The sequence below is a fragment of the Canis lupus genome, chromosome 16, assembly GCF_048164855.1.
Source record: "Canis lupus baileyi chromosome 16, mCanLup2.hap1, whole genome shotgun sequence".
Lineage (NCBI taxonomy): Eukaryota > Metazoa > Chordata > Mammalia > Carnivora > Canidae > Canis > Canis lupus.
Genome location: NC_132853.1, coordinates 38,644,293 through 38,670,641, shown reverse-complemented (window position 1 = coordinate 38,670,641; position 26,349 = coordinate 38,644,293). Strand labels below are relative to the sequence as shown.

The 26,349-nt window shown below is 56.1% G+C and overlaps 2 protein-coding genes across 3 annotated transcripts in view; one reads left to right on the top strand and one right to left on the bottom strand.

Annotated features, from left to right (window-relative positions):
- Window positions 1-2,439, top strand: part of NR1D1 (nuclear receptor subfamily 1 group D member 1) — a 7,672-nt gene extending 5,233 nt beyond the window's left edge. For both annotated transcript variants that reach the window (XM_072780433.1, XM_072780434.1), the window contains exons 6-8: window positions 291-476; window positions 1,032-1,242; window positions 1,953-2,439. In XM_072780433.1, the coding sequence (XP_072636534.1) occupies window positions 291-476; window positions 1,032-1,242; window positions 1,953-2,152 (597 nt within the window). In that variant the 3' untranslated portion in view covers window positions 2,153-2,439. The remainder of the gene's footprint in view (window positions 1-290; window positions 477-1,031; window positions 1,243-1,952) is intronic.
- On the bottom strand, window positions 1,294-26,349 carry THRA (thyroid hormone receptor alpha). Its single transcript, XM_072780435.1, has 9 exons — window positions 26,101-26,349; window positions 15,019-15,371; window positions 12,548-12,615; window positions 11,844-11,944; window positions 9,557-9,704; window positions 8,715-8,920; window positions 7,552-7,698; window positions 6,698-6,956; window positions 1,294-6,073 (listed from the first exon to the last, which is right to left on the bottom strand). Exons 2-9 carry the CDS (start codon window positions 15,069-15,071, stop codon window positions 5,823-5,825), a joined length of 1,233 nt encoding a protein of 410 aa, XP_072636536.1. The 5' UTR covers window positions 15,072-15,371; window positions 26,101-26,349; the 3' UTR covers window positions 1,294-5,822.

Genomic DNA, 26,349 nt, shown 5'->3' with positions numbered 1-26,349 from the left:
AAGTGGGCAGGGGGCCTGGGAGACTGGATTTAGCATAAGGCAGCTGGGTGTGCCTGTATGCTAATGCAGGAATATCCTCTTGTCAGGGGAGGATGCTCAGCCCTGCCGTAAGGGCTCTGTCGGTGAATCCCTGATCTCCACCTGGCACCTGATTGCTACTTTACCTAAAAGACTCATCCTCAGGGCCACAGTCCCTAACCCAGGCAGAAGCTGGGGTCCAGCCCTGCTGGGGGAACCCATCTGAACCAACCTAGCTGATATTCCCCTCCCCAAATCCATTCCTTCTCCAGGCATGTCCCATGAACATGTACCCACATGGACGCAGTGGGAGAACCGTGCAAGAGATCTGGGAGGATTTCTCCATGAGCTTCACACCTGCTGTGCGGGAGGTGGTAGAGTTTGCCAAGCACATCCCCGGCTTTCGCGATCTTTCTCAACATGACCAGGTCACCTTGCTTAAGGCTGGCACCTTTGAGGTGAGTGACCCTTTGTGATCCCTGTTCTTGACCCGGGGAAGGATCCAGCGTTGGGTATCTGCGATAGGCAGGGGTTCTGCAAGGCTTTGGAACCCCCAGTATCTTTGTCCTGGCAGATTCTGACTGCTGAGGGAGGGGACAGGATTCCTCTCCATCCTGCCTTGGTATGGCTGGGTCTTCTGTCTTCTCAGCTGGGGTCAAATAACATTCCAATACCTTAAAATAACATCTTAGGGCACATTGCTACCCCCACTCCAGGCATGAGCAAACTCACCTTGGTGAGCTTTTGTGACCTTGCCCAAGGTCACGGGTAGTGACAAAGTTAAGACTCAGATTCAGGCCTGTTGGATTCCAAAGCCAGGGTGATGTTCTCCATCCTTCCATTTCTCTCCCACTCCTACCCACCTACCCATTCAGAAACCACCCCCACTCTTTACTGAGAAATCTAAGGCAGCACCAGTAAACCCCCTGGAAAACTTGCGGGGCAATTTAGCAAGTGCTCCCCCACCCCACCCCCAAGGATAACCATCTCTGCCCCCCACTCCCCCCCGCCAGGTGTTGATGGTGCGCTTTGCATCGCTGTTCAACGTGAAGGACCAGACAGTGATGTTCTTGAGCCGCACCACCTATAGCCTGCAGGAACTCGGAGCCATGGGCATGGGGGACCTGCTCAATGCCATGTTCGACTTCAGTGAGAAGCTCAACTCCCTGGCGCTTACCGAGGAGGAGCTGGGCCTCTTCACCGCGGTGGTGCTTGTTTCTGCAGGTAGGTCAAGCTCTCGCCTGAGCCTGACCCCGGGGGAGGAGGCGGACGCAGTTCAATTCAACACACCTTTTATGGAGTACCTACTCTATGCCAGGCCCTGCACCGGGCACTGGGGATACAGACATGATTCAGACACAGTCTAGCTGGGGAGACAGACTCATGCCCGACTAATTATAAAACAGTGAGATAAGTGTCACAGTAGAAGCATGAACCAAGGGCTTTGGAAGCACAGACAACTATTTCTGCCTGGGGGAGCTGGGAAAGGAGGTGACACTTGAGTGGGGCCTCACAGGACAAATAAGATATTGCCAGGCAGAGAGGGGGAAGGGCATCCCAGGCAGCAGGAACTACAGAGCAAAGAGCAAGGGAGCCTGGACGTGTGTGGCCTGTTCGGGGAAGGAGAATGGCCCTGTGGGATGGGAGGTGACCAGCCCTGTGGAGACCATGCTCCTGGCTCTCTCCACCGCTTCCTGCTCTCGGGGCAGAGGTCTGGGGGAAGCAGTCACGCTCCCCTCCTCCTCCTTCCCCGTGGGCCCTCCGAGGGGCTTCAGGGAGAGGCTGCTCCGGCAGCAGCACCAGCAGCAGCCGTGTTCTCCTCCTCCTCCTCCTCCTCCTGGCGGACTTCCTGGCAGACCTCCTCACAGACCTCCTCCGGTTCCTCCTCAGAGGAGCTCAGGGAGCCTGCCTCACTGCTGTCGTCTTCCCCACAGACCGCTCGGGCATGGAGAACTCCGCTTCGGTGGAGCAGCTCCAGGAGACGCTGCTGCGGGCTCTTCGGGCTCTGGTGCTGAAGAACCGGCCCTCGGAGACTTCCCGCTTCACCAAGCTGCTGCTCAAGCTGCCGGACCTGCGGACCCTGAACAACATGCATTCCGAGAAGCTGCTGTCCTTCCGGGTGGACGCCCAGTGACCCGCCCGGCCGGCCTTCTGCCGCTGCCCCCTTGTACAGAATCGAACTCTGCACTTCTCTCTCCTTTACGAGACGAAAAGGAAAAGCAAACCAGAATCTTATTTATATTGTTATAAAATATTCCAAGATGAGCCTCCGGCCCCCCGAGCCTTCTTGTAAATAACTGCCTCCCTCCCCCATCACTGACCCTCCCATCCTCCCCTATTTAAATCACTCTCCCCCCTCCCTCATTCGCTAGCCCCCTGATTTGTTCTATTCCTGTCTCAAATCCAATAGTTCACAGCTGAGCTGGCTTCTGTGGTGTGTGCTCGTTTTGGGGGTGGGGTGGGGTAGAAATACTGCCAAGGCTGGGGCACACCTCTCCATCTGGTCAGTTTGTGGGGTGGGTACTCTGCCAGCAGATGGGAGGATACAGGGAAACAGCACACAAGTCTAAGGGGGGTGCCCAAGGGGGTTATTTTCATCATATATTTATTACATAAATATATAGTAAAATAGACGAGCAACAATTACCATAAAAATATCTTTCTTTAAAATCCTGACCCAAAACACAACGGGGTGAAAAATCGCACGTAACAGACATACTGATTGTCAATGTGGGGCAGGAGTAGGAGCCCCCCAAGTCACCCCTACCGGTTCCCCCTCCCTGGGGAAGGGGACCTACCTCCTTCCCTGTTTCTGGCCACACACCCCCTCCCCCCACCCCAGCACCAGCTTCTCATACATTCAGTAGCGCCTCCAGGGAAGTGTCTCCTCCCCCCACCCAGGAGTTCCTGGGGCAGGAATTTCTGTGCCCCTATGGACGGTGTCTGTGTCACACGCCCTGCCCTCTCCCAGCCCTGTAGACCCGCCACCAGGGGAAGGGGTAGGGGCTCCTCCACCCCCACCCTCCCCAAGGCTGAGCAGGGAGGAGGCTGGATGAGGTATGTGTGTTCTGAGTGATGGGGGGGATACTGAGATGGAGAGGCGGGTGGTGGGCACGGGGGAGTGGTCATGGCTCTGGCACCCCCTTGTCCTGGCCTGGCCCATTCCCAGCAGTCCCTCCTCCCACCAATACTGCACCTGCTGCCCGGCCCCGCCTGCCCTAGTGCCCCGGGCCAATACTGGGGGAGGCATGCTAAGCACCCACATCAAGGCCATCCCCCTCATTAGCACCAATGGCCCCCAGGAGAGGGCCCTGTCCCCCACTTCCAAAGCAGGGACTGGGACAGCTGCCTCTCTAGAGCAGGTGCGTGGCGCTCCTGAGTCCCCTGGCTCCTGCCCCACCCACATGTACTTGCTCACACATTCACGCAGAGAAACGCACACATACACCCCACATCACCTAGAGTGAGGGGGGAGGGGTCAGAGGTGGGGGAAGGAGTAAGGGATCACAGCTCTTATGATTGGGGAGGGGCAGGGGAGGGTTCCCAAGTGCCTGTAAGAGGCCAAGCCCCTTCAAGGCCTTTTCTCCACCATATCCATGGCTGAGAATGGGGATGCAGGGGTGGAGGTTGGGATGGAAGGATGGGGAGACAGCAGACAGGTCAGGAATTCCACTGGGCCCCCAGGGGTGGTGTCCCCCCAGAGGAGGGTACAAGAGGGCTTACCCATAGGACTGGAGTAATACAGGAATCAGTACCCCAGGAGAGAGAGAGGATAGAGACAAAGACAGCAGGGGCAGCCCACTAGCCCGAGGGGGGAGGCGGGGGGGGCAGGGCAGGCACATGCACAGGTGACAGCAGATGCTCTTCCAGGCCCTCCACCCCTGTGAGAACACCTGGACAGTGGGGGAAGGGCATGCCCTAATGGGCAGCATAGCATTGCCTTCCCGTGTGTATGTGTGTGTGCGTGTGTGTGTGCGCGTGCGTGTGTGTGTGTGTGTGTGTGTGTGTGTGTAGGGGGCTGTGGCAGGCTGAGGGTCAGGGTGGGGTGGCAGGTTCCCCACTGCTTAAGACATTTTGCCCCAATAGTGCAAAGCGCAGGAAGCCCTGGCACCCCTCCCCCTGCCCCTGCCCCATTCCCCATGGCTTCCGGGGGCATCTGTGTCCACCCATCCATCCCTGCCGACGTGCAGCCCTGAGCCCGGGGCCCTCTGGTCTGCTCTGTCCCTCCCCATCCTCCTCCCCACACCCACGGGAGGGCTACCTCCTCCCTCCCTCTCTTCCCTGTGGAGTGGGCAGTGGGCGAGAGCCAAAACGAAGAGGAGGGCAGCTCACCCAAGTGCAGACCAACAGAGCACTCCTCACCACGAGGGTGGGAGGTGGCTCAAGCCAAAGTCCCTGAATTAGAGAAAAGAAGAGGGGAAAGGGGTCCCAGGGGCAGAGGGGCGGCTGGCCTAAAGAGCTTCAAAGGAAAAAGGAGGAGCACCAACCGCCCCCTCTCCTAGGGCCCCAGCTAAGTGCCATTTGTCTAGGCAACCCCATTCTGGTGCCTGCCTGCCCAGAGTCTAGGTTAGTGCATTGAGTGGGAGTGGGGAAGGAAAAGGGCAGAGGTTAGAGAGAGCCCAGAAGACAGATGGGGACAGGGTCCTAAGGGGGTAGGCTCTGGGAGAAGCTCACGCATACCGCCCCACTACCCCCCCGCCCCCCAGTGCAGCAGCATCTGGATTGTATCCAATACTGCAGGTGTGAGGAGGGCAGGAGTTTGAGCCACAGTTTTCCCTGTGTGGGTGCCAAGGTGTGGAAGGAGTGGGGGTGGGGGTGGGGAGAGGCCCCTGGGGCTGGGCACTTGAAAGGGGAGCTGTGTGGGCAGCAGGGCAGGCTGGTGAGGGGCCAGCTGGCATCCAGCGTGAGAGGTAGATGGAACTCAGCGGGCACGAGTGGCAGAGAGCAGAGGGAGCACTGGGTAGAGGGTGGGGTAGGAGTGGAGGGCGGGGGTGCCGAAGGGGCACAGAGGGGCAAGGCGAGGAGGGATGGCCAGGACCCTGTTGTGGTAACTCACAGCTCTGATCGGCAGCCCTACCCTTGGGGACCTGGTATGGGGGGGCAGTTCTCTCTGATTTGGGGGGAGGAGGGGCAGCTCTCAAAGTGCTTAGGGGTGGTAGGGGGCCAGCCTCGGTTAATAACTTAATATCATCTCTCTCTCTCTCTCATCAGTCGCTCACTCTCTCTTTTTTCTTTTTCTCTCTGTCTAGTTTTTCTTCATTTATCTTCTCCCCTTGCCTGGTTTCCAAAGTGCAGTTAGAATGACTAATTTTTAACCTCCAGGGGGAGGAGCCAAGCCAAGCCTTTCTTTGCACCCAGGCATCTGGGGAAGCGGAGAGGCCCTTAGCCTGGAGGGGGGGAACCTCAGTCAAGGGACTGGGCCAGGGGGCTCTCTCTTGTGTGTGTGTAGGGGCTGAGTCGAGGGCATCCCCCCCACACCCCACATTCCTCTATCCCCTACGGTCAAGATGGCTTGTCCCCTCTTGGTTGTCCCTCCCTCCCCCTACCTTCTTAGAGGACAGGGTCCTGGGAAGTGCAGGACACGGCCCCCCAACCTCCCACACTGTCCTTTTCATAGCAAGTTCATGTGTTTGCCCTGTCCCAGGGCTGGAGGTTCTGAGGAGGGATGGGCAGTGCGGGGAGGGGGGTGTGTGGGAGAGGAAGGAGAGAGGAGGGGTGGGGGGCCTCCCGCAGCCCCCCAGCTCTGCCCTTTCTCTCCACGCTCCTCCCCACCAGCTCCGCACACCCTCTGGCCGCCTGAGGCTTTAGACTTCCTGATCCTCAAAGACCTCGAGGAAGAGTGGGGGGAACAGTTCGGTGGGGCACTCGACTTTCATGTGGAGGAAGCGGCTGGCGTGGCAGGCCCCGATCATGCGGAGGTCAGTCACCTTCATCAGCAGCTTGGGCCAGAAGTGCGGAATGTTGTGTTTGCGGTGGTTGACGTAGTGCTCAAACGCCAGCAGGTATGCCTCCTGACTCTTCTCGATCTTGTCCACACACAGCAGGCCCGAGCGATCTGTGGGGAAGGAGGGACGTGCAGGGGGAGGGGGGGGTTGAGCCAGCGAAGGGAGACTGAGGCAGAGGAGCCAGGGTGGGGGAGGGGTGAGAAACCCGCTGTAGTACATGCACTGGAGCTGGAGCCAGAGGCCCAGCTGAGGAGGAGGCTGGGGTGCTGGGGGCTTGAAGAGGTAAGGAATAAAGACCACAGAGGGGCTGAGAGGTGGGAAGGGAGGGGAAACCTGGAGACAGGGCTGGTGGGAGGAAGTGCAGAGGGGAGGAGGCACAGGGAGAGGGGACTGGGCACTGAGGAGGGATGAGGGATAGAAGGTGGCTGGGGGTGGGGAACAAAGGCGAATCCAGGCAACAGAACGGATGGGGGGGGGCGGCAGAGAGAAAGAACGGGGTAAACATGGGACGAGGAGCAGAGGAGGCATGGGCAGGCAACAGATGGGCCTGGACATCAGAACCCAGGGGGTATTGGTGACAGAGCAGAGCACAGGGGACAGAGAATGGGCTCAGTGACAAAGGGAAGCAGAGAAAAACTATAGGGGTCAGGGAAGAAGAGTGTGATGTGCCCAGGGCCCACCCAACCTCTGGGCCCCTGGAAGCTTCTGAGCCCTCCCAGCTGGTAGGCAGGTACCTGTTGACATTAGCAGCACAGCCTGCAGCAGAGCCACTTCTGTATCATCCAGGTTAAAGGCAGAAAGTGACTTGCCCAGTTCAAAGATGGCGTCAGAGACCACGCCCAGGCCGCCATTCTTGAGCTGCTCCCGCTTGACGGCCATCTCCCCGCTCAGCGTCAGGGTGTCGCTCTCTGGGTCATAGCGGACAGCCGCCCGCAGGGACATGATCTCCATGCAGCACCCCTTCAGGAGGATGATCTGGTCTTCGCAAGGCAGCTGCAGAGTGGCAGGGCCACAGGAACACTCAGCATGCCCCTCCTGTCTCCTGTGGGTGCCCTTTGGGAGCCAGGAGGTCACCACTGGCCTCAGCCAGTAAGGTGTACTCCAAGCGGCTAACCTTGCTCTGGGGCCATGGGCATGGCCTAAGCCATTAAACCTCACAATTATGCCTATGTGAGTTACCTCCCATCATTAGCTCCATCCCACTGCCAAGGAGGAAAATGAGGTCCGTGGGTAGGTAACATGGCCAAGATCCCACAGCTAGGAGGGCAGTCTGTGCCCAGAGGTGGTGCTCACGCTGCTATAGCCAGGATGGCTATGTAGATGTGGGGGGAGAGGGGTAGGGAAGGGTTGGCGAGGCTGGGGACTTGGAGCCTTTGGTTCCTTAGGCATGGGCTGTGTGTGTGTGTGTGTGTGTGTGTGTGTGTTATAGGCACTGGGTATGTGTGTGTGTTAGCTGTGTGCTGACCTACAGGAATCGCTCCCTGTCCAGAGAACCTCAGATGAGCATGTGCTGACACCAAGTGACCTAGGGAGCAGCCCCAGGTTTTCTTCCAGTGTGGCACCATGCCTCTTCCCATCAGCTACTCACCTCGGAGAACATGGGCAGTTTTTTGGCAAAGTCCACCACACGGGTGATGGCCGGGGTGATGATCTTGGTAAACTCGCTGAAGGCCTCTAGGTCCACCTTGTCTCCATCCGGCATGGAGACGATGGGTGACTGGCCGATGTCATCCGGCTAAAGAAGAAGAAGGGGTCAGCTGGGGCTGCAGACCCCTTTCAACCTCTCACTGAGGCTGCCTGCCCACCAGGGGGAGCTCCAAGGCAGGTTGGGGAAGAGGGGCCACCAGTATGTGGGGAAGGCCCCATCCAGGACCTAAGGCTTCTCCTTCACCTTGGGGCAGGAAACAGAGCAGAGCCAGAGCTCCAAGTCGGCTAATAATAACAATGATCATAACAGTAGTAGAAATAATAACATAATAATAGAAGCTATGTTTACTGAATATTTAATACAGGAGACACTAGGCTATGTTTTATATATCTCATTTAACCTTATGAGGAGGATGTTCTACTTGCCACCATTTCACAGATGAGAAAACTGAGGCATAGTGTAGCTAAGTAATAAGCCCAAGTAATAAGCCAAGTAATAAGCACATGACTAGTAAGTGGCAGAACCAGGATTAAAACTCAGGCAGTCTGACTCCTGACCATTATACACACATATGCTTGGTCTTGCAGCCTGTGCTCTGAACAGTGTACTGTTCCACCCACTGGCACACTCCACCGGGAACCAGACACCAGTTTTCTGCCTTTACTCACCATATACAACCAACTGTCCATCTCTTCCCTAACTGACCATTCACTGAGCACTCTGTTTTGCCAGGGCCTAACGCAATGCCTGGCACCCATCAGGGGCCCCGAAATGCTGTTACATAACTGAGTCTTCACCCTCTCTTCTCAGTCACTGTGGGCAGGGAAAAGAGCAGCAGCTACCCATGCTCTCTGGAAATTCAAGGAGGAAGGCCAGGTCCTGTCCTCATGGAGCCCCCCAGTCTGATGAAATAGGCCATGCTCAGACAGCAGCAACATATACTCAGGTGTATGAGTCAGGATTGCCAAATTGTAGAGAGCATCAGCTTTGGGTCAGATTAAACTAAGAAGGCTTCCTGAAGGAGGCAAGACTCTGAACTCACTCTCCCTCCTGGTCACCTGGCTGCAGCTCTTGGGGGGGGGCGGGGAGGCCTCTCTCCTTACCAGGAATTTCCGCCTCTGCTTCCAGTGGCTACCCTGGGCATTCGTGCTGCGATGGGCCTCTGTGGCAACATGGATCAGGTCCCACTCTTCGGGAGTGGGCTCTGGTCGCTGCTGCAGTGATCGGATCATTTCCTCCTTCCGTCGTCTCTCCCGGTTCTGCTCAATCAGCTTGCGCTTGGCCACCCGCTTTGAGTCATCTAGAACCACTATCAACAGCAGAGAGACACGATGCCCTTTGCATGGCACTCTCCACAACCTGTTCAGAAACTACTCCTCCCAATGTACAGGTTGGGAAACTGAGGGCCAGAAAGGTTAAGTGACTTCCCAAATCACCTAGCAGTTGGGTGGCGCAGTCTGGGATCATGAGAATCAGTGCGACCACATCAATGCTAATTTGAGCTGATCCAGGTGACTCGCATATCCTGGTCTAAAGGGTTCCAATAAGTGGTTACTAGAAGACCCTGCTATTTGATCTCTAGCCGATGAGGTGCAAGATGCCCTCTCTCACCCAGAAGTGGGGTACCTTCTCTTATAGTCGAGAACCCTGTGCTAGGGTGGGATGCTCAGGACTCCTTTCTACCTGACAACTCTCTCTAAAGCCCTGGAGTGCTGAAAGGCAGGTAGGCACTGGGGCCCACATGTAGGGCTCAAAGAGAGATCCTGTTTCCTTTTCCTCAGGGCAGCAGGGACCAAGATCCCGAACATTCATTCCACTATCAGCCTGAGGTGGACTGTCACTCTGCCTTGAGTGTCCTGAGGATTCCCTGGCAGGAAGCAGTCATACCTGAAATCACCCCCACCCGCAGCCATCTGGCTCAACTCTGCCCCCTGCAACCCCTTACAGTCCATGGCCATGCCCACGGCGATGCACTTCTTGAAGCGACAGAGCTGGCACTGGTTGCGGGTGATCTTGTCGATGACACAGCAGCTGTCATATTTGCAGGAGTAGGTGGGATGGAGGTTCTTCTGGATTGTGCGGCGAAAGAAGCCCTGGGGTGGAGGGAGATGAAGCATGGAGTGATCGTGATTTCCCCTTCCCTAACCAACCATGCAGTCCACTGGGGTGTGGGGGGATTAGTGAAGGAGCCTGGCATCCTCCTGACACCAGCAAGCCCAAGATCACTTGGCTGGGTCAAAGGACCATAGAAACATGTGCCCTCAGCTCCTAGGCTGCTGAGGGGCAGGGGCAAGTGGGTAGTGGTGGTGGCAGGGGTAGGGATGAGGACCACAGTACAGAGACATGAGCCTGGGATGGTGTCAGGTGCTATGACGCCTGAAGGAAGAGCAGCTTTGGAAGTCCAACTGATATCTCATTTTCCATCTTGCTAACCAACTCTGAAAATAAAACTGACCTCCCCAAACCGTTCCTATACATGGTGCCTGCTGCTCATGCAGGTGGAATTCTTGAAATGGGGCAGGGGGTAAAAAAAAAAAAAATCAAGAAAATGCACTGTGTATGTGGACCCTACCAGCTTTAAAAGAAAATGTTTAATTCTATATATAGGGTTTCATCTTTGCTTTAAAGGAAAAACCTGGGCAGCTCGGGTGGTTCAGTGGTTTAGTGCCGCCTTCAGCCCAGGGTGTGATCCTGGACACCTGGGATCAAGTCCCATGTCGGGCGTCCTGCATGGAGCCTGCTTCTCCCTCTGCCTGTGTTTCTGCCTCTCTCTCTCTCTCTCTCTCTCTCTCTCTCTGTGTGTGTCTTTCATGAATAAATAAAATTAAAAAAAAATAAAGGAAAAACCTCAAGAATCAAGATGGCAGTAATAATACCAAGAATTAACATGTGCTGAATGCTATGAGGCACTTAAAAGCATTTTTTTGTTTATTTTTTAAAGCATTTGTGGGGTTTTTTGTTTTGTTTTGCTTTGTTTTTTGGTGCATCATCATATTTGATGCTGTGTCAACCCCATGAGGTAGGAACCCATTTTGAGACTAGGAATCTGAAGTTTGGAGAGAGTAAGCAATCTGCCCAAAGTAATACTGGCTAGATGGGCAGGAGAGCCAGAACTGGACCTGACGTATGGGACACAAGGTCCGAGTTCACAGATTCTGCAGTGCATTGAAATCATCTAATGCACTTATGAAAAAATACCAATTCCTGGGTCTCACTCTAGACTTACAACATCAGACTCTCTTGGGGTAGGGCCAAGGCATTTCTGTCTTTCTGGGATGCTCCTCTAGGACTTTGCTGTCCTTGAGGGTGAGGATCCTTGCTCTATGTTACGCTATTTGTATTGCTTCCATGAACAATGCTACAGGATGCTAAACCCCGGGTGCTCTTGGCTTGGTTGATACTAAGAAAGAGAGAAACTGGAAGCCTTAACATATTTTTAAATACTTTTGTTTCTTGGAAGGTCTTACATTTTCACGAGGTGATGATCCTGGAAAACCCTAGCAGGTTAAAATGAGCAAAGTGAGATCTAATTAAGGCTCCCCAAGTCTATGACCTTGTCCCGTCTGCCCAGGGACACTCTGTCATCTTCTCCCACTCTGGGCCCCACCATGCCCCGACCCCCAACACTGGTTCTCAACCTTCTAGATGCAGGGGAAGCAACCAGGGAACCAGTTTCAAGGCAGAGTCCACGAGGCTTCACCACAAAGAGGTCTGACTGAGTGGGGCTGGAATGGGACCTGGGGCTCTGCACTGAACCCATGAACCACATTTTGAAAAATGATGTTTGTTTCTAGTGTACCTCTCTTGGGTAGGCCATGAGCAGCCCAAGGGCAGGGCACATATTACATCCCTCATAGCTGATACACCAAATGGATGGACAATAGCTGGGATTTTTATTGAGCGCTTCTTATGTGCTTGGCACTGTTATTAAATACTCTCCATGACTTAGCTCATTTAATTCTCCCAACAGCTCTCTGAAGTAGTAGGTAGGACGGTTATGCTCATTTTATAGATGAAGAAATTGAGGCCCAGAGAAATTAGGCATCTTACATATGAGTGGCAGAGCAGAGATTGTGCATGAACAAATGAATGAGAGAGAGCAATGGTGGAGCAACAGGTGGGCTTTAGGTGACATGTTCATAGGGCTGGCCTTGCCAGGTGCTGAGGGCCTTAAGGTGGGTGAGATGGGGGCTCAGGTGGCAGGGGAGGGGCAGGAGCTGGCTGGTCCATACCTTGCAGCCCTCACAAGTGATGCAGCGGTAGTGATAACCGGTTGCCTTGTCCCCACACACGACACACTGCTCGTCTTTGTCCAGGTAACTAGGGATATACCCTGGGAGGGAGGAAGGGAGGCAGGCAGGCAGGCATGGCTTGGGCCCCCAGCAGAGAGGCTCCTACACTTTCTTCTTCCCCCAACTTTTTCCTTCCTGGCCCATCCCCTAGCCCAGCCTCCTTGAAGGGTTTTGTGTCCAGGTAGAATCCTGGAGACACGTCAGAGGTCATCTTGTCCATCCCCTTCCCTAAGAATATGGAGAATCCCAGTTCTTCCGACTGCCCAGTTGGGGATTTTCTCTTGCTGCATCTGAGGGGCAGGGAGGGGGAATGCAGGAGAAGCACATGTCAGCAGCTAATCTCTGGAAAATATAGTCCCTTGGCTCCTTAGCCCAGACTCTGATTCCAGGGTGCAGGGGGGTAGGGCTCAGGCAAGGGGGTTGCCGGAGAAGGGAAGAGGCCCTTCTTGACCTAATCCATCCTCAAAGGCCGGGGCATGCCCTCTTCACCCCTCTAACCTTCAGACAAGTCGGTCCCAAGCCCTCTAGGAAGCTCTCCCCAAGGGACACAGGAGCTGCTGGTCCATGCTCAGGCCCCGAAAGAGCCCTGGCCTGGTTTAGTGGGGTTGTGGGTGGGGAGGAAAGGCACACACAGCCTGGCTCACCTGACATGCTGGTTTTCAGGGAACATTGGCCGTTCTTTCTTTTTCGCTTTCCATCTGGTGACCTGGCACTGGATGGGGGCAAAGTGGGCAGAATCACAGAGCAGTCTCTTTGGGCAGCCCCCTTCTCATCCACTAGGTTTATATAATCCCCCAGGCCCCACTCCCTCCATCTTGTGTCCTCATTCTACTTCCACCCCTAGGTCAGGTGACAAAACTGAGGAGGGTCCGGCTATCTAGAAGCTTTGAGGAGAGACATAAAGGGCTTGGCTGGGACGCAGGCACGTTCTAGGGCCCAAACACACATTACATGCACATGCATACACATGCACACACGCGCATTATAGATCCTTGAACACCCATAATCCACAAGATATCCATATGTTTAAGCCTTCAATACATGACACCTATGCAGAAAGAATCTTCAGGACACGCTTAAAGCTATATAACCTTTAGAGCACCCAGATATACGTAACATAAGACCAGCACATCTGAATGACTAAGCCTTCAGTATAAACCTAAGCATAGTAAATAAGCAACAAAATCTATATATCTATGAAATTTTCTGGGCATTCTCAAATGCATTATATGACCTCTAGGATATGCCCGTCTGTTACACAACCCTCTGGAGAGACACTTAATAATACCATCTCCCTCCCCCCAGTGAACATGTTGCTTGATTTCCAGGTCATGCACACATGGTGAATAACCATAGTATTGAAAACATATAGTGCCTAGCAACTAGAACCTAGAACCTGGAATATGAGAATAAGAAGAGACTTCCAGAGTCACCCTGTTCATGGCCTCCATTTAACAGAGCAACAAACCAAAGCCCCACTGTGGCCTGGTGACACTGGGCACTGGAGTCAGAGCCAGGACAAGGACTCTGGACCCCTCCATGCAAGGTATCAGCAACCCTCAGCCACTGCACATATATGTCACTGGCCTCTGCCCATATGTGTTACATAACATCAGCACACACAGGTTATATAAGCCTCTACATGCATGCTCGGATTGTATAACCTCCCACACCCACCCTGCATGTGGCATACTGCAGGGCTCCTCCCCCCAGAGCCTGATGCGGCTCCCAACACACTGACACAGTGACCTTGGCCAGGGTCACAGTCACAGACAAGTCTGTGTTCTAGGCCCCCAGGGGATTACCCCTGTCTGATTTCTACAACCACTGGAGACTCAGATCTCCCTCCTGCCTCCAGTAGGAGTAGGTGTGGGAGAACTCCAGGCCTTCCAGCCCCTAGTTGAGCTGGCGGTTTTCAGCAATTATGGCTCACAGCCTCTGGGTGCAGTCCCAGGGACAGCCACAAGGTGGCGCACGGACATGGGGGGAGGGGAGGAAGATGGGGGAAGGAGGGTAGTGCTGGGGACCAGGAACCTGCGTTCTTACTTTTCTCTGAATTAGGAGCAGACTCTCCCAGACTCACATAAGTCTGAGCAGGGAGGTACAGAGGCTGCAAGTGAGAGGTATGCAGTGACAGGCCAGATCTTTTTTTCAGAGGCCCTCTGGGGTGAGGCTTTGGGAGGGATACCTGAGGTGTCCTATACAACTGCCAGCTTCATCCACTTCCTCCATCCCTCCAGGGACCTAGACTTGGGCCCCAAGGCTTTGCCTGGCCAAGCCTCTGGCCTCTTGGCTCAAGATCTGGTCTCCAAGGCAACGGCCACACTCCTCCCCAGAGCACCCTCACCCCCAACCTCTCCCTGGCCATAGGCACAGGCTGTACCCAGCTCTTGGGGCATCATGCCAACTGGGACAGAGCTCTGTGCTACTTAGGGCTGATGGGAGAAGTGGAGACCCTCTGGGCTCTTCAAGGGCAATGCAGATAATAGGTAACCCATCCCTAGTTGTGTGTACAGGGCTGATTCCTCCTCCACGTGTTGAGTAAAACCTTCAGAGCTGGCATTCACTTCCACTTCCTGGGAGGAGCCGCACAGCAGTGCTCGCTCCTGCCCATGAACAAGGAAGAGCTTGTGGGGCTCCCAATAGGTTCCAAATATAAGCATGGGCCGTGACCAACAGTCACTGGTGCATGTGCCCTGAAATGTCATGTCCCATGCACCATGGGTTCTGGACCACACAGTAGTCTGGTAGGAAGAATAGGAAAACGGCAAGGCTGTATGCATTCCACGTGCTCAGGTGAGAGCTGCCGAGGGACACTGGGAGGGCATGTGAGATTTCCTAGCACTGTCAAGAGAAGAACCACATGCCTGCTGCTGTAATCGCTCTGCATCACCTCCCCCCTCCAAAATGGACATCTCTCAATCCAGGTGCCTAATTCCCTGCCACATGTGGCCATGACCTCACCTCCTGGGCAAAGGTAGGCAGCAGATATGCTGGTCTCATGCCCATCCCTCCAAAGGTGCTTAAAAAGCCCAAGCTCAGTTCTCGTTTGCCCAGCCAGGTGAACATGCCTGTTGCCTAGGAATTGGCATGACCTGGCTGCCAGACCCATTACCTGTTCTCCTCTGGGTCTGACCCACACTCCACCTTGCTTGGCTTCTGTTCCATTCACTTCAATTCCATCCAGGATGCCCTCCAGCACGCCAAGAGACTGGGGTGGGCACAATGGCCCCCCCGGCACACCCACAGGCCACCCACCCCCTGCCACCCAGGCCCTAGGGCACAGCACCCATGGTGCCTGCCTCAGCACTTGGCCTTTCACACCATGCCCTGTGCCCCAAGGGGGGCGGGCGGTGAGAGGGGCCAGGGAGTGGCAGGTGGTAGGGCTGAGGGCAAGGTGGGTGTGGGTCCGAGGAGGGGTCTTGGACTGGGGGAGTAGCTTTAGAGTCTTGTTCTGTCCAGAAGTCCCTGCAAAGAGAGGAGAGAAGCAGGGATAAGGCAGGGCCATGGTAGGAGTAGGTAGATAGGATTCCTTTGGTGGCAACATTTTGGGCTCTCGGGGGCTCATAAAAAGATGGTGGGGGGCATGGAGGGCAAGCACAGGGAGGGGATCGGGACAATCTGTTAGATCAACAGGTGCAGCAGGCAAGACTGGAGATACCCGTTCTAAGCCCCAGACCCGGGAAGGTATGGAGGAAAAGAATGAGGTGATCATGTACCATGTCTCAATCCTTTTTTTTTTTATTTTAAGATTTTATTTATTTATCATGAGAGACAGAGAGAGAGAGAGAGAGAGGCAGAGACACAGGCAGAGGAAGAAGCAGGCTCCAGGCACCGGGAGCCCAATGTGGGACTCGATCGCAGGATCCCGGGACCACGACCTGAGCCAAAGGCTCAGCCACTGAGCAACCCAGGTGCCCTCCCATGTCTCAATCCTGATGTTCAATCAAGCACCTGGCCCTTGACAAAGCACCCATTAATCGTTAGCTATTGCTACCACCCCTCTCGTCGAGTTTTTGTAAGACTTATCAGTATTACAGGGCAAGAGGAGACCCAAAATGAGCAGTTTTCAGCCCAGGTGCGGGGGGGTACTCAAGAAGGAAGCGTGGGGTGTGGGGGCAACATCCAGCGATCATGAACCCCCACCTGAGTGCCTTTATGGAGAGAGATGTTGAAAATAATGGGGAGCTGACATCCCCCCCTGCTGCTGACCAAATTATGACTCCCCAGTCCCAGTCCCCCAAGGACTCCAGAACTTCCTGTCCAAGGTCCCAAATCACACTTCCCAGCCTGAGGATCAGACTTCCCAGTTGGCTTAAGTGTGCTGCCACCCACCAGGACAGCAAGGGAAAGGGGAAAGGAAACCAACATGTGCCACCTGAATACATAATATATGCCCCCTCCGGGGTGGGCATCAGAACTCTACAGATGAATTTGCAGGCTGGATCATTCATTCCCATGCATGTAGCTAGGAAGCAGGTGACTCCGGGATTAGAACCTCACAGCCTGTCTCAACGCTAGTGTTGGTCCACTAGCTGGGGTCCAGGGCAGTGCCAGCCCAGGGCCCACCGTTCTGTCCACACCGCCCCTCTGACCACAGGTGACAGACCTGAGGCATACTGCAGCCTGTGCACACACAGGCAGGTGTGGGCATGTGAGTGGGGGACAAAGGGTACAGTTCCCCACACACAGCCTCCATCACGTGGCTGCAGTTGCAGACACCTCACTCCTGGGCCCCCCGCCCCACCCCCAGGAACTGATAAGGAGCCAGGGTGGGAGGGGAGACAGAGATAAGTCAGGTCACTGGGCAGGGCAGGGCAACAGGACAGGGCCTCTGCACCCCACCGAGCCCCCAGCTGGAAGAACATGGCAGGAGCACAGAAGGGTGGCTCATGGTGCCTCTGCTACCCCCACAGACCAGGACTGGGCACTGGGGGCTGGACAGGAGACTGAGGGGGGGGGCAATGAGCGGGGAGTCTTAGCCCAGGGAGCCGTCAAGAAAGTAGGTCAAGTTTTTCTTGGCTTGTGAAGAAATTCCTGTTATAAATTTATAATGGCGTAGCCAGCCCTAAGGGGTAGAGGTAGGGGGAGGAGAAGGAGTGGGTGGGGATGCCCAGGGACTGGGCACTGGGGCCTGCTACTTGAGAGGTAGGGGGCCAGGGAAGTCATAGGGGTGCGACTGCACAAGTGAGGGCTATTTTGCGTCACCTCTGTTTCCACTTCTATCTGCGCCCCAGCGAGGCTTCCTTTGGTCGTCTGTCTGCATTTGAATGTGTGTGTGTGTGTGTGTGTGTATGTGTCTGTCTGTCTCTCTCTCTCTCTGGGTCTGGGTGTCTCCCTGTCTCCCCCCTGAGGCTGTGCCTCGGTGCTTGGCACACCCTGGCTGCGGTGCTGCCCTCGCCTGTCTCCTGCCCACCTGGCACGCTGCCACCACTTGTTTACAGAAGCTGGAAAAATCCACTCGCCAGCCGGAGGCCCAAGCGCCCCCAGGGATGGGAGGAGGCAAGCACAGGAGTGGGCATGCTGAGAGAAGGGCAGCCCCCAGGAGCAGGCCCTGGGGGCAGGCCCAGAGGACCAGGGTATATGGGAATGGGTATTAGCAGCTGGGGGCCAGGCCAGGCGGGCAACACTAGCAGCAGCCACAGGGCCCGGACAGCTCCTACCTGGGGCCATAGCTCCAAAGGACCCCCTCCTCCTGCTCCCTGCCACTGCCAGTTGCTACAGGGCACACCTGGGGTAGTGCCAACCTAAGCCACCATGTTTATTTTCCCTTCCTCCTCCCCAGCCCAGCCTTCACTCCAAATGTGTCTGGGCACTGCCAAGGGCTTGCACGTGCCTGCTGGGGGGAGGGTCAAGCTCTCTCTCTGCCCCACCTCTGTGCTGAGCTGAATGGTGCTCTGGTGCCCTGGCCATGCTGACCCTTGTCAAGGGGCAGAGGAGCAAGGTGCTGCCCTCATGCTCAGGGCACCCTCACGTGGCACCCAGCAAGAGCCTGGAGAACCCCGGGGGACCCCTGGGCTCTAGGGACATACCTGGACCTCTGAGACATCATAAGAGCAAACAGAGGGTCCAGCATGCAGGGAGGTGGATAGCATGTGAGCCTGGGTTAGTTGTGGGAATGAAAAGCTCAGCCGGGAAGAGGGGGTGAGGTAGGGATGTCCACCCTGCAGGGCAGCCTCTATTCCCTCTTCCTGGAGTCTAGCTTAATTCCCCAAGCTCCTTCCTGGCACTCGGCCTGCAGAGGTGGAGGCTCAGCCTGAGGAAGGGGAGGTGGAGCTGTGGGGTTCTGAGACTAGACTGGACTGCCGGATGGCAAGACCCACCTGTCAGGTGGGCTGGCCACCCACTCCCTCTTTGTCGGATAAGAGCTGTTGGGTGGCAGTATGGGCAAGGTGCCCGCGGAGGGGGAAGCATTTCATTAAGCTTAAGTGCTTTTGCAACGGGGTGTGGAGGGGGACAGAGACAAGAGGCCAATGCAGCATCCATGGGCACCATGCCAGGTTCCCACTGCTGGGCTGCCCCACTCTGTAGTCCTGTGGGCCCAAGGGGCCTCTCTGGCCCCAAATTCTACACACACGACTCCTCTGAGTGTCTGCTCTTGGCTTTGGCCCCATCTGTGTGGGGCCCTCGGACTTTGTCCTTAATGCTCTAGAGAAAGCCCAGCCCTCCTCCTTGCCAACCATGAAGGAAGAGACACACATGTATAGAGGGGGCTGAGAAAAGTGGAGAGAGAGGAGGAGGAGAGGGGCAAAAGGGATGATGGAGGAAGAGGGGGAGAAAGATGAGGAGAGGCAAGAACAAAGAGATGGGCAGGGGTGGGGGGGTCGAGCTGGGATGACAATGAAGTAGAGGGAAAGGCAGCAATGAGATGGGGGATGGGGGACAGAAGGGGTGAGGTAGGGAGGAGAGACAAATGAAGGAGAGGGGAGACAAAGAGAGAAAGGTAACAAAGAAAGATGGGTGGGGGGTGCTTCATGCCCCGCCTAAGTCCCACCCCACAGAGGCTGGGGGAGGGGGGAAGTAGAAATGGTTTCCACGGTGACAGCTGGTTCTTGGTGGCCTGGCATGTGGGTTATTAATAGTGCTGTGGGTAGGTTCACGCCTCCCTTTCCCCTTCCCCTTTGCCTGATGCTAGGGTGGGGGGCAGTACTCCCCCCCCCATAGCCTGGCATCAATACCCTGACTCCACACTATGGGTGCCAAGAAGGGTGATGCTAAGGGGCCCAGGTGGCCACTGTAGCCCAAATATACACAGGGGCATGCACAGGCAAACACAGGCATCTGTGTGCACACAACCACTGTGCCAACGTGGGCTCCCACGGGCAGCCACAAACACCAATAGCCCCAGGGAAGTCTGGTGAGAGTGAAGGCTACAGCACAACACAGGCCCCCGTGTGGAAGGGTAGGTAGGCACCTCTTAGGGTTAGGACCCTCTTTCTACTTTCCCAGGTCACCCTATTTTATTCTCAGGTATGGACTGAGTAGGACTGCCCCACCCAACTCACTGTTAGACTTGTGCCAGGAAAGAGAAGAGAGTGAAGGCGGGAAGAAAGGTACTATTTGGCAGGAATGAGATGGCAGAGGAATACACAGACCAGCTTGGCAAGCAGGAGGGAAGAGAAGAGGGAGGCAGCACTCCTTGGTGGGCTCTCACTGGCCCCCTGAGATGGGATTCTGGAACTTAAGAGCAGTGACCCTTAAGCCTGCTCTCCTAGCTCACCAAGGGGCCCTGGAGGCTAGAGAATGAGAGATGGGGGTAGGGGATATGACATGGGGGGCGAATGGTTACTTAAACAAAAGATCCTCTCCCCCCAAAGAATATAACAGGAAACTCCCCCCTGCAGATCAGAGACAGAAAGACATAAACAGCAGCCTTGACTTGGGCCAGATGCCCAGTATTAACATCAAAGACTGGAAAGATTGTGTGCATCCTACCCCCCCACCCCCATAACCTTAACCACCTGCTGCTCTCCTCTCCCCCTTCCCACCCCAGGCCAGCTCCAGTCAGGTATCAAGGTGGGTGCCCAAGGTCTAGAGGTCAACTCCATTCCCCACGCCCACAGCCACGCTCCAGAGCTTAGCCTCTTCCCTGCCAACCCACAGAACTTCTTGCCTCTGTCCCAGTTCCCCTCCGGAACGGGAAGGGAAGCAGGAGATCCAAGTAGCCAAGAAGGCAGTTAGGAGCACCCCCAAGCTGGGCATGGCATATTCTCCCCCCTCCCCGCCCCCCCCCACCCCCAGCAGCCAGCCGGGGAGGGTAATCGGAGCTGGGAGCTAGGGCAGCTGAATGCTAGAGGCATGAATGTCACGGGGCCAAGGCACTCGCTGCAGATGGCACCATGGGCACAGAGCTTGGGGTCCTCCCTTCCCCACTCTCTTCTTCCCAGGAGGCCATAGAGTTGTCTGCAAGCCCTGGGGAGCATCGCCCAGGAGGGAAGGGAACCGTGGAGGCGCAAAGACAGGCAGGGATGTTCTCCCAGGCACCCCAGGGACGCGGGACTTAGCCCCCACCCAGGCAGAACTGGCAGAGGCAGAGAGAGGGGGCGGGGAGAGGGAGGGAGAGTGAAAAAGGGAGAGAGGGAGGGAGGGAGAGGGAGGGAGGGAGGGAGAGAGGGAGGGGGGGAGAGAGAAAGAGACGGCGCGAGCGCTAGAGAAGGGGGAGAAGGGGAGGGAGGGAAGGGGAGAGAGAGATTGAAAATTGTGTGTGTGTGAGTACGTGTGCGCGCGCGAAAGAGACAGCAGGAGAGAGCGAGAGAGCGCGCGAGCAAGTGAATGCAGCTGAGTCTCCGGCACACACACAGACACGTGCAGACACACACACTCACCCCGCATGCGCAGAGCCCGGCGCCCGGTTCCAGCAGATATTCAGAGCCCTCCCCAGCCCACACATGCATAAAACACGCACACATGGATGCGCGCACCACACACCCACTCACTGATGTGTACAAAAACGCCGATAGCCACCAATAGCCGATAGCCTCGGGTCCGCGTTCCCCTTCCCCCGCCCACGCGCCTGGGTAAAAGAGAAAATGAAACAGCTTAGGCTCTGGAAGCCAAGAACTCATCTCTTCCTTACAAGAGGAAGACCGGAGGAAGGAGGGGAGGTGGGCTGGGGCTGCTCCTTGCCACTGCTGGGGGTGAGGCTGTGCCTCTGGCCCTAACTTCTAACCTGAGTCCCCTGTCCCCAGACTGAGGGCTCACCCTCAGAGCAGGGACGAAACCATAGTATTTCCTGGGCACCAGTGAGTTCCACCTTGCTTTCCTTGTCTTCCGGGGGAACTTCTGTCCCCTCCCTCTGGACCACTTCATACAAAGGCATGCTAGAAGGAGGCCCCCTTTGTTACCTCAACCTTGGCCTACCAGGGAGGAGGGCAGGCAACCCACTATGCCCGAAAACCGAAAACCATATGCCTCCACCGCCACCACCATCACCACCACACACTGGCCCCAGATGCCTCTGTGAGAGATTGGGAACGATCTCTGGTTCCAGGGGGCAGGTGGATCCCCACCCTGGAGCATGCAGCCCCCAGAAGAACAGGAGAACCCATGGGCATTGCTTATCAAGCCAGGACGTGACAGGGTTTGACCACAGGTGTCAGGCCACATTATGTTATTTATCCTCGCTTGGAGTGAGGGGGCATCATTGTCTCCAGATGAGGAAAACTCAGGCCAAAGTCAGCAACTGGTGAATGGCAAAAACCCAGCCTCCCAACTCCCAGCCAGTGCTCTTTCCACTATAAGCATGCTTGCCTCCCTCCCCAAGAGGCACAAGTCCCCTTTGCAACCGTGAGAACTGGAGTTGAGATTAACTTCCCAACCTTGAAGCTCCCCAGTGACCCACCACAGGGCATCCCTGTACGGTCTTTGCTTGCACCTGCAAGAGGAAGTGCTGAAGAAAAGGGATTTGGGGGAGAGAGGAATCTCATCACCAGACTCACCACAGTAGAGAGGCAACTCAGGACAGACCCTGGCCCTCAAGGTGCCACACCCACCCGCTGGTCTTTACTCAGTGCCACCACCCTTCACATAAATGCCCCCTTGGTGCAGGGATGGGGACTCTGGTATCTATCAGCTGGTGCTAGATCCTGGGTGACTAACTAATGGTTAGGTAGCTGGACGCTGGGTCTCCAGCAGAGAGGTAGGGTGTTGTACTCTACATGCCAGAGGTAGAGGGGCTCCAGCTTGCAAAAACTTGTAGGGGAGAGAGATGTGATATGAAGGCGGAGGAGGCTGGAGATTAGGAACTCACTATCCTCCCCAACCCCCACCCCATTCCTATGAAGTCTGGAGATCCAATTCTCTACCCAGCTTCCCCAAGAAATCCAGGGGATCCCAGACCCACAGGCTTCCTCATTATTTTTTTTTTAATTTTTATTTATTTATGATAGTCACAGAGAGAGAGAGAGAGAGAGAGGCAGAGACATAGGCAGAGGGAGAAGCAGGCTCCATGCACCGGGAGCCTGATGTGGGATTCGATCCTGGGTCTCCAGGATCGCGCCCTGGGCCAAAGGCAGGCGCCAAACCGCTGCGCCACCCAGGGATCCCAGGCTTCCTCATTATAACAGCTAACACATACAATGCTTTTATGCACCAAGCACTTTTACAAGCATTTTATATATTCTAACTCCTCTCATCCTCAAAAAGCTGAATGAGATAGGTATTACCATTCTCAATGTACAGATAAGGCAAGGGAGAGGTTAAATTGATTGCCCAAGGTTATACAACCAGCAAGTGGCAGAGCTGGGCCTGCCAACCCAGGCACTCCAGCTCCCAAAAAAGAAGAAGAAAAAAATCCCTTCTCTTAAGCATTTTATTATCTGCTAAAGGAACAATACCTTGTTCTTTGATCCAGCTGTCTCCCCTGTGACTGAGCCTCAACTTCCCCTTCTGTAGTGGCCAATGGATTATCTAATGTAGAACCACTACCAATGCCACCTTATCCAAATAGGTCATGGCTAGAGGGGAGCATGGCTAGAAATGCTTGGTGCCCCCTGGGTTCTGGGCTCCCTGCTCCAGTACCTCCTGCCCCAATTCCCACTCTGGGCTGGAGCCTACACTCATGAGACAGGGCCTCACTCAGCCCCCCACATAATCTGGGCAGCTGTACCCTCAGGACCAGGCTCTGAGGCTGGGCAAAGGGCACAGCTGTTGGGCATCTCTGAGGTGGATCTCAGCTGCCAGGGGTGTGGAGAAAGGCCATTGTGAGTACTGCCACTGACCCTGCTCAGTTGAGCCCTGCCAACTCCCGCCACTGCCCATGGGGGTGACTGTTTCCAGTGGGTCAATGTGGTGGGGAGCCTCCTCACTGGCTCTCTTAGGAGCTAGCTGGCTGTAGGCCGCATACCAGGGGCTTCCACTCCACTGGTGTGCCCTGGCTGAGCATGCCAGCCTAAGAGGTCAGTGTGTGCTGTCACTGACCCCTGTCCCCCCCTTCTCAGACCCTAAAACTTGCTGCTGCAGCTGCAGTGCTGAGGAAGCGCAGGATGTCCTGAGCAGCCAGCTGAGCCCCCCACACCCCCCCACCCGAAACCTCTTGGTGACCCCAGAGGCAGGGCAGGCGGGGCGAGGGGCGGGGTTTGAGGATTAACAACTGGAAAAGTATGAGACTCATCACTGCCAGTTCCCAGCTCTGAGAAAGGAGGCTGTGGCAGAGACAAGAACATGGGTAGACAGGGGGCAGCGACCGGGTGAGAGAGAGTTCCAGACTGTCAGAGAAACAAGGAGAGGGGAAAATCAGACACAGCAAGACAGGGCAAAGAAAGACAGCGCGTTAGAGAGAAATTCCAAGTCAAAAATACACATCGCTCACCCAGACACTCACCAGCATACGGCCTCCTAAGGAAGGCTTCCAAGTTTAGACAGGAGGGCAGAGGTGGGAAGAGGGGCCAGACTCATGGTGGGAGGCAGGAACTCCGCTGGGGGCAAGTCAATGGCCCCAGGAAAGGCTCAGGGAAAGGCTCAGATAAACGACCCTGGCAGAAGCCGCTAGATCCCACATTTGCTTTTAAGGTGGCGATAGGGACCGCTCCCTAGGAGCTGGCTCTCCCCAACTCCACCCCCTCCCCCCCAGCAGCTAGGATAATCTCAGCTGCTGGAAGCCATTGGACATTGCTTCAGCCCCATGACTCGGCCCTCTGGAACCCCCCTGACCCTGCTCTCATTGCTCTTGTTTCTCTGTCCCTCAAAAAAAAAAAAAAAAAAAAAAAAAAAAGGCTGAGAATGGAGGAAGACAGGAGGAAGCTCAAGAGAAAAAAAAATCTACAACTGTGTGTGCATCTAGGGGTGCGCCTGACTGCATGGCTACAGTGTACAGTGTGCACGTCTGGGGGTTGTCTGGACACAGCTGTGGGCGTGGACCTGTGACTGCATAGACCTGAGCCTTGTGAATGCCTACTGCACCTGAGTCCCTGAGACTGTGTGCAAATGAGCACACCTGTGTCTGGAGTTCCCAGTCAATCAATTAACAAGTATTTACAGAGCACTTCCTGTGCTAGGCTCTGGGTGGGATCCAGAGCTCCTGGAGTGATTCTCTGAGGTCTTAAGGAGCTCACCACCTAAGCAGTGGGGGGATGACAAGTGATAGAGACTGATAATATTATCGTGAATGCATGTGTTGCACCATTATGCAGGAGGACTCTTTTCACAGAGATGAATTTGATTTTCCTTGGAGTAGAGGTTTTGTTGTATCCAGAACCTTAGAGATCCACAGTAAGAGTCCAGGAAAATACTTGTTGCTAAGTTGTATACACATGTGTTGATGTGTAACTGTGTTTGCTTTTTACTGAGTGACAGGCACTGTCAAGGCAGGCAATGATGCCTGTGTGACTGGGCTCATGCTAGCACGTGTGTGCCTGTGAGTGACAGGGTCTTTTGTAATGTGCGGCTGTGTGCAATTGCTCTGTGTTCATGCATGCATTCGATAGTGACTTTTTCTGTGTGGGTGACAGCAACTCCTCCTTGCCCCTGTGTGTGACAGCATCTCCGTGTGACCCTGTGCGTGGGTATGTGCATAGGTTGGTCTCCCCACTCTTGGTCTCCCGTGGGTGTGTCCCACCCCTGTGAGCTCTCCCCAGCAGCGGCAGCCTGCCTCTTCCCTTGTCCCCATGTGGGTGTGTCCAACAGCTCCTGTCCTTGAGTCTGCCTGGGTGTCCCTGGGTGTGCATGCATGTGGCTGTCTGTGTGGGCATATCTCTGTGCCTGCATGTCACATTTGCTTCCCCTCCCTCATGGAGGACAACAGCCCCCTTCATCCCTTCCCCTTCCCGGGGCCAGAGCCAGCATTGAGGGGCAGGCTCCTATCCCACTGGCTTTCCTTCTGCGACCTCCACCCCTGTAAACGGTGGCTCTCTCCTTTGGCCCTATCATCCCTGTCCCCCGCCCCAGGCCTTTCTTTCACACCGGACAAGGGAGGGCCCCAGGCACAGAAGGGGCACCAGAGACACGTTGCAAGGGGAGGGAAACAGGGGGGGCAGACTACACAGGTCCCTTCCTCCCTCTCTTCCCCAACCATACTAGCTTGCAACTCTCTTGATCATCTAGGGACCCTCAAATACACTCCCCCCTACATACACACTCCCTCCCCTCCAAGCAGCGTTTTTGCAATTAGGAGTGTTGCAACCAGAGAGCCATGCTCAATTGGGGAGGCGGGTGGAATGGGGGGGGAGGCTTCCCTCTCCCGGGGCCTGTGCAAGCCCACCCCCACCCCACTCAAACAGCCATCCGCAGCTGCAGGCGCCTTTGCAAAGGCCACTCAGCCTCGGCCACGGCCTCGGCCTCTGCCTGGGAGGCTAGGGGTGGGGGCTGGCGCGGGGGGGGGGGCAGGCCTCCGGCGCACCGTAAACAAACCGCGGCGGGCGGGGGAGCTCCGGCGGCCGGCAGCGGGGCCGGGCCCGGGAGTGCGCAGCAGACGGGCCGGACAGAGGCCGGGCGGGCCCTCGAGGGGGAGGCCTGGACGCCATCTCTGCCGGCGAACCCCGGGGCCCACCGACCTCCCAGCAACACCTCCCTTCCCCAGGGTGTAAGTTGCGAGCTCCCGGACTGTGACAGGGTGACCGGGACGCCGGGGAGAGCCGAGGCTGGCAGCAGGTACCCCCGGCGCCCCCAGCCCGCCGGGGAGCTGGCCCCAGAGCCCCACGGCTTTGCATAATCAATTGCGAGGCATTTGCATATTAATGCCCCCTCGCTCCCTCCCTCTTACCTCGGCGTGGCGCGCTGGACAGGGCTGGGCAGCGACGCAGGGTCTCAGCGCCCCGTGCCGGGGGCGTCCATGGGGGGCCGGTGGGGCCCGGGCCGCCCGCCTCCAGCGCCCGGGTGTGAGTGCGAGTGAGCGCGGGGGGGGGCGGGGGGCGAGTGTGGCGGCCCCGCGGCTCCTCCGGCAGAGGCGGCGGCCGCTCTTGGCTCCTCCCTCCCCCGCCCCGCTCCGGCTGGGGCTCGGGCTCGGCGCGCC